This window comes from Mustela nigripes, chromosome 8, assembly GCF_022355385.1.
Source record: "Mustela nigripes isolate SB6536 chromosome 8, MUSNIG.SB6536, whole genome shotgun sequence".
NCBI classification, from domain to species: Eukaryota; Metazoa; Chordata; class Mammalia; order Carnivora; family Mustelidae; genus Mustela; species Mustela nigripes.
Genome location: NC_081564.1, coordinates 42,668,118 through 42,680,625, shown reverse-complemented (window position 1 = coordinate 42,680,625; position 12,508 = coordinate 42,668,118). Strand labels below are relative to the sequence as shown.

Genomic DNA, 12,508 nt, shown 5'->3' with positions numbered 1-12,508 from the left:
TTATTTTCTTGGCTAATCCCCTAAAGTGAGATTACTAGAGTAAAGGATAAAAAGATATTTAATGTTATTGTTGCATATTACCAAATAGCTTTCTTAAAAGATTGTACCACTCTTCACCTTTACCAGCCTAGCTGAAAGTGTCAGTCTTAACAGACCCCTGTTAGCACTGTATATTATCACTTAAAATGAAATGTGTGGCTAACACAATTAGTGAAAATTACTTTTTATTATTATTCCTTAGTTTCTTCATTTCTACAAAGTGGGCCGTATTCCTTAGACTTGCCAAATAGGGGCATTTCTTTCTTCTGTAGGGGAGGAAGAGAGGTCTCAAAAACATATTCGTGACCCTGTCTTGGAGGGGTAAGATCATTGGTTTTCTTTCCGCTCCCTCTCCTGCATTCATTCACCAAATGTTTACAGAGCCTTTTCAGCAGGCCCGGTACTGTGCTAGGCTCTAGGGGTAGAATTTAGGAGAAGGCAAAGCTATAACCTCTGCCAAAAAAAGAGCCTACATTCTCTATGTGTGATTGGGAGTGGGCAAATCTGCCAGCTAAAGTGTTCCCACCACATTTGGAAAAAGCAGATTGTGTTTCAGCAAAGCATTAACTTGAAAATTTAAAAGGAACTAGTAAGTGTAGAAAAACCTACCAGAGGAACTTTTGATTATACTGACCTCAAGGAACTTTAGCAGCTAAAGAAAGACAAATCTAAAGAGGAAAGAGACAAACATAGCTACATTTTAGGGACAATAACATAATGCATTCTAATGAAAAATGCTTTCTAAATGGCTGTGACCAGGGACCATGAAGTTTTACTGGTAGAGAGAGGAGGGGGATGGAAACAAAATAAGAAAACTATGTAAGCAAGGCAGCTAGCAAAGGTGGACGCTTAACCGACTGAGCCACCCAGGTGCCCCGTATTCCTAAAATGATTTAGTTTTGCCTGGTTTTGAACATAATAAAAGTGAAATCATAATGGATGAGTTCTTTTGTAAGTGGTTTTTTGACTCAATATGATGTGTGTAAGATTCTTCTACTGTGCTGCGTGTAAGTATTGTTTGTTCACACTCATTGCAAAATGATCTCTCTATATAAATGTATCACCTGTTCTATTGTGGATGAACACTGAGTTGTGTCCATCTTGAGCCAATTGTGAAGAACATGCTATGAACCGCCTCGTATATATATCTCTTGTTGCACACGTGTAAGACGTTGCGGAGTAGAATAGCTGAAACAGGATATGCACGTTTTCTACTTGGCTACGTGTTGCAAATTCTTTGCTAGGTGGTGGCATTAATTACCACTCCTACGACCAGTGGTGTTCTTGATGCTTGAAATCTTTGACAACATTTACTACTGTTATACTTCAACTTATTGCCAATTTGGTGTGTGTACAATGGTATCTCATTGTATTTAAAAATTTTTTTTAATTAAAAAATTTTTTTTTCAATTTGACAGACAGCACTAGTAGGCAGAGAGGCAGGCAGAGAGAGAGAGGGGGAAGCAGGCTGTCGAAGCAGAGAGCCCGATGTGGGACTCAATCCCAGAACCCTGGGATCATGACCTGAGCCAAAGGCAGTGACTTAACCCACTGAGCCACCCAGGCGCCCCTGCCCCCATTACTTTTTTTACTTAATAGAATTACATTATATGTGGCTGCATAGTGCTATAATTATCTTTCTTTTAAACATATTTGTCATGTAAGCATGCTATGATTTATTCAGTTGTTTCGATACTAATGTAACTTCTCCTTTTTTAGTTAATACAAAGAATAATTTCAGTGACTATCTTGACTTTCCTTTTAGGTTATTTTCTTGGCTAATCCCCTAAAGTGAGATTACTAGAGTAAAGGATAAAAAGATATTTAATGTTATTGTTGCATATTACCAAATAGCTTTCTTAAAAGATTGTACCACTCTTCACCTTTACCAGCCTAGCTGAAAGTGTCAGTCTTAACATACCCTTGTTAGCACTGTATATTATCACTTAAAATGAAATGTTGTGGCTAACACAATTAGTGAAAATTGTATTTTTAAAGTAACATCCCCAATAACCAAAGTGGTTAATCATCTTTTCCTGTAATTTTTGGCCCCTCGTATTTTGTCTTTTGTGAGGTCCTTGCTCATTTTTTTATGTTAATGTGGCATTTTTATTGACTCATTCTATGTTCTTTGTACTCATCCTTTGTCAGTTTTATGTGTTACACGACTTCTCCTAGTTTGTGACTTGAAAAATGATTTTTCACTTTCTTCATAGTGCCTTTTAACAATCAGAAGGTATTATTTAAGTGTAGTGAAATAGTCTTTTTCTTTATGTGCAGCACTTTCTGTCTCCACTTTTAAGATATCTGCAATACCCAAGATATCTTCTAAAAGTTTGTTAGTTTTGCTTTTCATATTTAGATCTTCCAACTGCCTGGAATTGATTTTGTATACAGTGTGGAATAGGGGTCCAGTTTTATTTTTTTCCACATAGGATATGTAATTTCTGAGCATCATTTATTTGAAAGAAAAGGTCCCACTGATCTTCAGGTCACCCCTGTTACATATGAAATACCCAGATGTCATATGAATCAGCTTTTTGGACTTTCTACTCTGTTCTGCGGTTCTGTGTTTACTCCTGGGCCAGGTACACTCTGCCGTTATTAGTAAAGGTTCATGAGCTTGATTCATTACAGGGAAAGTCCTTTCATTTGTTACTGTTCTTAGTTCTTTAATATACAAGATTAAGATAGTGCTTATGTTTCTTTGGGCCTACCATGACTCACAGAAAAGAAAAGCCCATTTCGTGGACAATACCTCTGTCTCCAATAACAGGGCCAACTTCCTCATTAGGCATTGAAGGCACAGTGCCTTGGGTCCATAATACTTTTAGGGGCTCATGAAAATGTTTTAATTTATTTTATAATCAGAAGAAAACAATGAACTTTGGGTTGAAGAAAGTACTTTAACATATAATACTAACTAGTCATTTTTATACCAACACTGTCACAAAACATATTTTTAAGTACTTTTCTAGAGGGAAAGGGCCCACCTAGGCAAATATGCCCAGGGCCCATAAAGTGGCCCTGCCTGATAGTGTTCTTAAAAATTATCCTGTTAGACATAAGGGCAGAACTTAGGTGGTCATCCCTATCCTGCCATATAGACTAGGGCATAAAAACATGTTTCCTCCTAATGGTAGATGAGCATATCAGCTTCATTTGGAAAAACTGTACACACCAGGAAATTAATAATTCCCCCAAATGCTAACTTTAAAATTTGAATAAAATGGAATATAAGTAATATCTATTTTCAGGTATTTGCCAATACTAGGGGTACAGGAATAAACAAGTGAATATAGTAGAGCTTCTAGTATCTAAAAGAAATACAGACAGTGAACAATTATAATTGGGAGGAATGTCACATAAATAGAAGTATGGTAGCAAGGCTGAGTTAATCCTTAGTTGCAAAATAGGTGTTATTTTTGGTTTATCAAATGAGGAAAGCAAGGCATAGAAGTGACTTGTCCCAAGTACCAGTGAATATATTCAGAAGTAATATTTGAATACCAGGACTTTGACTCCAAGCCATGTGCTATTTACCATGTCATAGTAAACTGTCAATAAATTAGAGTGTTTCACACTGAATAAGAAACAGAAATAGGTGGGGCGCCTGGGTGGCTCAGTCATAAAGTGTTTGCCTTTGGCTCAGGTCATGATCCCAGGGTCCTGGGATTGAGCCCCGCATTGGGCTTCCTGCTAAGTGGAAAGCCTGCTTCTCCCTCTCCCATTCCCCTGCTTGTTTGTGTTCCCTCTCTCACTGTCTCTCTCTCTCTCTCTCTGTGTCAAATAAATAAATAAAATCTTTTTAAAAAATGAAATAGAAATAGAACAAAAACCAAAGGGTTCCTTCTTTCTCTATTTAATCTTTTTTCCCCTGTATTTATTTAGGTATATTCACATATCATAAAATTTACCCATCTCAATTGTATACATCAATGATTTTTAGCAACTTACCAAATGGCACAACCACCATCATAAATCAGTTTTAGAACATTTTCATCATCCCCATAAGAACCCAAATGCCCATTTTCAGTTATTTTCCATTCCTACCCCCTGGCCTAGGCAACCATTAATTATTTCTTTTGTCTATAAGTTTGCCTTTTCAGGATATTTCGTATAAGCAAAATCTTAGAGTGTATGATCTCTTTTGTCTGGTTTCTTTAATTTAGATAGTGTTTTTGAGGTTCTTCCATGATTTAGGATGTGTCAGTAGTTTGTTCTTTATTATTGCCTAACAGTATTCCATAATTAGATGGATATGTCACATTTTTGTCTATCCATTCATGCGCTGATTGACATTTGGTATTTTTCAAATTTCAGCTATGGCCAATAATGTTGCTATGAACATTTATATGCAACTTTTTTTGATGACATGTCGTCACTTCTCTTAGATACTCAGGTGGAATTGAGGGGTTATATAGTAGTTTATATTCACCTTTTGAGAATCTGCCAAAATATATTCCAAAGCAGCTGCCACATTTTGTGTTCCTACCAGCAATGTATGAAGGTTCCAATTCCCCCACATCCACAGACTCTTACTGTCATCTGTCTTCTTGATTATAGTCATTCTAGTGGGTATGAAGTGGTATTCATTGTGGCTTTGATTTACATTTCCCTAATGACTAACGATGTTGAACATCTGTTCATGTGCTTATTAGCCATTTGTACATATTCTTTGAAGAAGTGTCTATTCCAAACCTTTTGTCCATGTTTCGACTGTATTGTCATCTTATTACTGGGTTCTAAGAGTTCTTTGTAAATTCTGGATACAAAGTCTTTATATTAAATATGATTCACACATTTTTTCCCATTCTGTTACTTGTCCTTTTATTTCCTTAATGTTACCTTTTTAACTGTAAAAATCCTGAATTTTATCCATTGTATCCATTTTTCCAGAAATAAATCCTTATATTTACAGTCAATTGATTTTTAAAATATTTTATCTATTTATTTGACAGAGAGTGAGAGAGAGAGAGAGAGAGAGAATCTGAAGCAGACTTTGCACTGAGTACAGAGTCGGATGTAGGGCTCGATCCCACAGCCGCAAGATCATGACTGGAGCCAAAACCAAGAGTTGGACATTTATCTGACTGAGCTACCCAGGCACTCCTACAGTCAACTTATTTTGGACACATGCAATTCACTAACAAAAAGATAGTTCAAAGATGGTGCAGGAATAACTGAATATCCACATGCAAAAAAAGATGAACTTAGATGGTCATTTCATACCATACACAGAAATTAACTCAAAATGGCTCATAGGCTTTAATATAAGAGATGAAACAATAAAACTTTCAGAAGAAAACAGGAAAGAGAAATTCAAGATCTTTGGTTAGGGAAAAATTTTTTTAATTGATTCCTGAATTCTTGTCCTGATATAACATAATACATGTACATACATGTGTGTTTGTACATGGCATGTGAGCACAGTGTAGGTAGGTAACTGTACAGCCACCTTCAGTCAAAATGATAAACTATTTTACTGGTATTGTTAACTAAAATTTGAATTATCAGTGACATAAATATGTTGAAAACAATATGCTAGGGATAAGTGGCAAGCTAACCAGAACAGAAAATCCAGAGCTTGGCTGGTAGAATTCAAGACAAAGCTGTGTAAATAGTAAATTAGTCCCTTCTTCAAATACTATACAATGTGTCTACCTATATTTCAGGCTAAGAAATGTTGATTATAGGAAGACACTGACTGCAGACTGTCTTCTATAAAAGGAAGAATCTTTACCAACTCGGGAGATACTGCATACTCCAATGTTTGCAATGATTTCATAAGAGTAACATGAAATTTTAAAGCCTGTTACTTTCAGCATGTGTAGGAAGAAAGAAATTATTGTTGAAGACTCATCAACATAATTCATCAAGAGGAAAGTTTTAGATACAAAGCCTCACTTTAAAGGTACTTTCTTCAGAACACATGCCTTCTTTAATATCCATCACCCATGTTATATTGAGCACTGGGTGTTACATACAAATAATGAATTGTGGAACACTACCTCAAAAACTAATGATGTACTATTGTTGGCTAACTCAACATAATAAAAAAAATTTTTTTAATTAGAAAATTAATTTCCATTAGAAAAAGGTACTTCTATTAAATTCTATGGATTGCACTTAAAATGGTCTTATTTTTAAAATAATTTAAATTTCTAATTTTTTAAAATTTAATTTTAATTTTAAAAAATTAAATTTTTAAAATTATTTATTTATATATTTGACAGAAAGAGAGAGAGAGAGCACAAGCAGGGGGAGCAGCAGGAAGAGGAAGAGGAAGAAGCAGACTCCCTGCTGAGCAAGGAGCCCAGTGTGGGTCTAGATCCCAGGACCCTGGGATCAGGACCTGAGCTGAAGGTAGACTCTTAACAAGCTGAGCTACCCAGATGTTCCTGTGTTGTTGTTGTTTTAAAGACTTTATTTATTTATTTTTGAGAAAGAAAGAGAGAGAGAGTGGGTGCACGAGCAAGGAGGAGGGGCAGAGGGAGAAGCAGATTCCCTGTTCCACAGGGAGTGGGACTCGATCCCAGGACCCTGGGATCAAGACCTGAACCGAAGGAAAACACTTACCCAACTGAGCCACCTGGGCACTTGCACTTAAAAATTGTTAATAGCTTATTTCATAGTGAAATAATCACTTTCACCTCTACAAGGGATACACAAGAATATGGGCATTGATCTTGGCCACCTGTGTTCACTGTGAGTTAGTCAGTGCTCTACCTGTGTCTTTTCACGGCAATTGATAGAGTCTTTGCGAAAGCCTGAATCTTGATTTCCTCTATTTCAGAGCAATATTTGTTTTCAAAATATATTTTCTAATATAATTAAAACTGCATTACTGCTTGTTAACATTTTAATATATTTTCATTATTTTCAGGTACATCTGGTTATTTATATATCTAACTGTCCCTTTTAGGAAAAGTAACATGTTTTATTGTGCTTTTATCCCCCATGTGAGTGGTTTTTAAATCACTGGAGCCATTGGTTGAGTGTTAGAACCTTACCTTCCAGCATCTGACAAGGGTTTTAGAACACAACAAATGTTTCATATGTTTTTGTTGTAATAAAGTAAATATTCACTTTTTAAATACTATAGTTTTAAAATCACATTTCCCTAGGCCCATGGTCTAATGGAAGAAAATATACAAGGAAATCAACCAAATTACTACAATAAAATTCTAGGAGAGACATACAGGTTTATCATTATTATAATGAAATGCAATTGTAATGAAAGCTAATTAATGTTTCAATGCCAAGAGCCATGTGCCAACATTTTCTTTCTTGAATACCTAGTAGCACAATATTCTTTCATTCTGAAGAGATACGCTCTCTCCTCTTTAGCCTCTATCTAAATCTCTCAGACAATTTAAAAATCAGCCTTTTACAATCTGGATGAAGTAGACTTAGCTGAGTGCAGCCACAGAGTAAGAAGAGCCCCAGATAAAGTTAGCCTTCCTATCATAGCTACCATTGCTAACATCTTCTAATAACTATGTACTTCTTAAAAGCAAGCAGAAACAATTTGCCAGCTCATCAGAATTCCACATGAATCTGAAAGAGGAATGCTAAGTAGTGAAATGGATGAAGACAGCCTTTTTCAACTTGTTGAGAGGACACTGGCAAAGCACATACATTGTAAAGACTGCATATCAGATGAGTAAAATGGGTACTTTACCAAAAACAAGTGAACTGAAAGACAATTCACAGATTCTTTTAAAATACTTTCTTCTTGCCTAAGATATAACCTAGACTGGTTCTAAATAATTTTCTCAAATACTATCTGCAGTGATCTTTTCAGTTACAGCCCTCCAGCCCTTCAGCCACCTGGAAACATCCAGTCCCACCTGGAGACTTATCCTGCCCTCAGGGCCTGGGCCAGTGCTGTCCTCTACACTGGAGGAATTTTCAGAAGCCTTAGACTAGAAACTTACCTGCTCAGTGTCAGAGTGGCTGTTCTGCTGATGCTGCTCTGATACTGTAACCCAGCTTCAGGCACTAAAATTTTATCTGGTTACTTGTAACCAAGCCTCTATCTTGAACCACTAGAAACTTGATCCTGGATTCTTCCATTGCGATCCTTAGTCCTGCCTTGGGACCTTACTTAGTATCCTGGTGGGTGCCATATACCCTGTAATGTTCTGTAGGCTTAGTTTGGAGCCCTACCCTGGAACTTGCATCTTCCTAAGTTATGTCCCCAGTATATGCCACCTGATAGCTATGACACAGACTTTTCTCATGTCTGGATTTCTACCTATTGCCCACTGTCCAGCTCTTCTAGAGACAGGTTCGATGTTTGACCTAATTTCTTACTCTAATAGTAACTCGGGTAATACCTCCATTTAAAAATATTTCTATTCAAACCAGTCCACAGTAAGTTTTAAATGCATCACTGAATACACATCTGCTGCTTGAAATTCCAAAAGAAAACATCCCATACCTGTCTGAATGAATCCTGATTTGTATCCATTGGTTGTGCCATTTTCCGGAGTCACAGTTGACGATACTGAAGAGTTTGGTTTCATAGAGTGGCAAGTAGCAGAGGATTGTCGGCTTCTACATTCTGGGAAGGAGTAAGAATCACATTATGGGGGGAGACCAGCCCTCTGTTAAAACAGGTAATAGAAAGGCAATCTATATAATCTATAAAATAAACCGCGGCTCCTTAAGGGGCAACCACATTCCTTATCAGAGATGCTCCTTCCTCAAATTCTGATTCCAACAGAATGTTCAAGAGGGTGAATTCAGTTTGTCTTCCTAAGGCCACATGTCATGTTTAGAAGGACAAAGAAAAAAAGATGAGACTTTTGTTCTTCACAGATTAGTTACCAGGAGAAGAATTACTCATAACCAATGTAATCATGCATGTTTTATGGATAAGACTGAGGCTAAAATATTGGATGGGTATATGTATGTGTGTGTGTGTGTGTGTGTAAATAAAATCTCCAATAAGCTTTCAAGTGTCAGTTAACCTCCTATTAGGATGGATTTAAGTGTGCAACAGGAACCTAGACTCCATGGAGGCTGCTTTCGACATTCTCACCTTGACTTTATGTCCAAAAACTGAACCAAAGAAAAATGTATAGGTAGAAGAGAAAAATTTCAAATGCTCAAATTCTTAACATTCTTAGTTTTTATTAAAGGAAATAGATATATAATACTCAAGGATATCTCTGATCATGTAATACCAAGCTTCATTTTAGGTAAGCCAGTATTAATAAAGCTCTCCTATAATGCTTTAATAATATTTTGAACTGAGCTTGATAACAAATACTATGATACCCCATGGGGCTGTAGCTTCCAACTAAATTATACTACATGTTATAATGTATTAGACTTCAAAGGTAGCATGTGAAAAAGAAATATAAATGGTTGCAAATGACAGTTTGCATATAGAGGGTCCTTTAGAGAGTTTCTAAGTTTATCAGATATGTGCAAAGGCTGGTAGCAGTTTCCCATAACCTTCATTGCTCAGAACTTCCTTGAAGAGCTACGGTACTTTGGCCTGAAAGGATATCGCCACATTATGTATAATATATGCATAAATTTATATTGATAATATATGTCTGCATATCTGTATATATACATGCATACACAATTCTACTTCTAAAGTTACAACTGATATAAATATGAGGCCTCGGATCCCTGGCTGGCTCGGTTGGTAGAGCATGTGACTCTTTTTTTTTTTTAAAGATTTTATTTATTTATTTGACAGAGAGAGATCACAAGTAGACGGAGAGGCAGGCAGAGAGAGAGAAAGAGGGAAGCAGGCTCCCTGCTGAGCAGAGAGCCTGATGCGGGGGCTCGATCCCAGGACCCTGAGATCATGACCTGAGCCGAAGGCAGCGGTTTAACCCACTGAGCCACCCAGGCACCCGAACATGTGACTCTTGATCTCAGGGTTGTGTGTACAAGCCTCATATTGGGTGCAGAGATTACTTAAAAATAAAATCTTTTAAGGGTACCAGGGTGGCTCAGGAGGTTAAGTGTCCAACTCTTGATTTTAGTTTAGGTCATGACCTCAGGATTGTGGGATTGAGCCCCAAATTGGCTCTGTGCTTAGCGGGGAGTCAGCATCTCTCCCTCTGCCTCTCCCTCTGCTCCTCTGCCTTCCCCCTGCCTCTATCCTGCTCACACATTAAATAAATAAATAAATCTTTTTAAAAAACTATAAAGAATAAATAAAATCTTTAAATTTTTTTTTTAAATGTAAGACTTCAAAAGGATTACTGCATCTGTCTTGGAACATGCAGCCATTTCCTAAGGACTTATTTAATGTCATTTCAAATGCAACCAAGAGTAATTACAGTGGAAGACTTAGAGGAAAATCTGCAGTTATAATTTGGATTCGTTATGGTATTTCTCATGGTTAGGTCAAAATCTTACACAGACAACAAATGGAAACATTAAAGACAATTATTATATCACCTTTAATAATAGTAATAATTAAAAATCTCAATACCTAAGTAACTGTTCAAAAACAAAGATCAGATATTCCATTTCATTAGAATAATAAAATTTGTGGCAAATCCTATCAATCGCCTGAAGATGTGAGACTTCAACTGGATTCAGTTCTATAAATAAGTTAAGTTCTTCTTAACTTAAAAAAAATAAAACTCCACCCACTTAATAGTGCATTTCCCCAGGTATTGTGAAGAAAGCATTATTTGTTCTAAAGTATACATAGTTCTTTTTTTTTTTTTCCACAGACAGAGATCACAAGTAGGCAGAGAGGCAGGCAGAGAGAGAGGGGGAAGCAGGCTCCCTGCTGAGCAGAGAGCCTGATGTGGGGCTCGATCCCAAGACCCTGGGATCATGACCTTTGCCAAAGGCAGAGGCTTTAACCCACTGAGCCACCCAGGTGCCCCTAAAGTATATGTAGTTCTAATGAAAATAGAAAACTATATAACTCATGAGCATTACCAAAGAACTTAAATAAAGTAGAAAGAGCATCTAACCAGGAAAATGACAATTTGAGATCTTCTCTAAATGCCAGAAGAGCTGGAAAGAGTCTGCCAGCCCTCTACCCTCCCCAGAGACCAAGAGACGTGCACTTTTTAAAACCCAGATAGTCTCTATTAAAAATAGGAGAAGCTTCTGGGTGGTTCAGTGGGTTAAATCCTCTGCCTTTGGCTCAGGTCATGATCCCAGGGTCTTGGGATCGAGCCCCACATCAGGCTCTCTGCTCAGCAGGGAGCCTGCTTCCCCACCCCCTCCACCGCCTGTGCCTCCCCCCACCCCCGGCCCCAACTACCTCTCTGCCTACTTGTGATCTGTCAAATAAATAAATAAAATCTTTTAAAAAGATAGGAGGAGGCTAGTCAAATAACCTGTCAGAAAGATTTACATCTTTGGATAGCCTTCTGAACTTGGGATATTTATCTCTCTCTCTACCTGAACCGCGTACTAGCCACTTGTTATTACCGTAACATCTCATTCCCTTCCCTTCCCTTCTTCTCCCAGAGGTTGGTGCTACCTTTCCAGCAGATAAGAGGTCCCTTCGACAGTACACCCTGGGAGCTTCTCACTAGGTAGTACTTTAAGTGCTTCTGCTTCTTTGGCTGAGTGGTGAGCTTCAAGTTAATATGGTTGGAAAATTCCGTGAAATACCGAAATCCTCTTTCTCCACAGCCGATACAGTTTCCAGAAAACCCTGAAAGAAGGAAAATCAAAGTTACTGCTGGACTTGTAAGTTGATACAGTATTTTTACATATAAAAAGTATAGAAATATTCAGTCTTTTTGACCCAATCATTTCTTAATTTCAAGGGGGAAAATAATCCAAGTTTTTTTTTTAAGCAAACTTATTTATAAAGACTGACAGTAATTTAATTTCTGCCCTAAAAGGATAATGATTAAGGAAACAGAATGGATAGTATCAAGAGATAGAATTTGTATGGTTGACATAAAAATATGAAAAAGTTTGGTCCTAGAGATGTCCCTTATTCCTTTTCCTAGAGATGTCCATTATTCCTTTTCCATAGGACCAAAAAAGTTTGGTCCTAAAGATGTCCTTTTCCATCCCTCTTAGAGAATCTGCTGGCCCTGGTTCTCTACCCTGTGTACCATGTGGACTTGCCTTCAATGCCACAGCTGATTAGACTGTGCTAATATCTGACCAAGTCTGGGACAGACTCTCCTGGAATTTTAAAATAAATACAGAAAGAATCAGTGAGATGGTACTATACCCTGATTTATAAGGTCTTATAAAATTAGAACCCAGTTTAGGGGTATGTCCAGCAGTGTTGACACAGCTAAGGGATGGGAGAACACAAACTGAGAACCATGAAGAGGAAGCTGGTCTGCAGATAGGAAAGTGTGGACAGAGACGGGCGAACCAAGGCACTGTCAACTTTCCAGTTTCTATGAGACTGAGCTGTACTTTCTCATATGAATGCCCTGAGTCCCAGTTTCTCTTTCTTCACTTCCCTGTACTCAAATCAGCTTATTATTACTTTAGGTCT

At 37.4% G+C, this 12,508-nt stretch overlaps 1 protein-coding gene across 1 annotated transcript in view; it reads right to left on the bottom strand.

Moving 5' to 3' along the window:
• Positions 1–12,508, bottom strand: part of GREB1L (GREB1 like retinoic acid receptor coactivator) — a 273,695-nt gene that overhangs the window by 106,244 nt on the left and 154,943 nt on the right. The window contains exons 8-9 of the mRNA XM_059409323.1: positions 11,522–11,698; positions 8,486–8,608 (exon numbers count right to left, since the gene is read on the bottom strand). Coding sequence (XP_059265306.1) covers positions 8,486–8,608; positions 11,522–11,698 — 300 coding nt within the window. The remainder of the gene's footprint in view (positions 1–8,485; positions 8,609–11,521; positions 11,699–12,508) is intronic.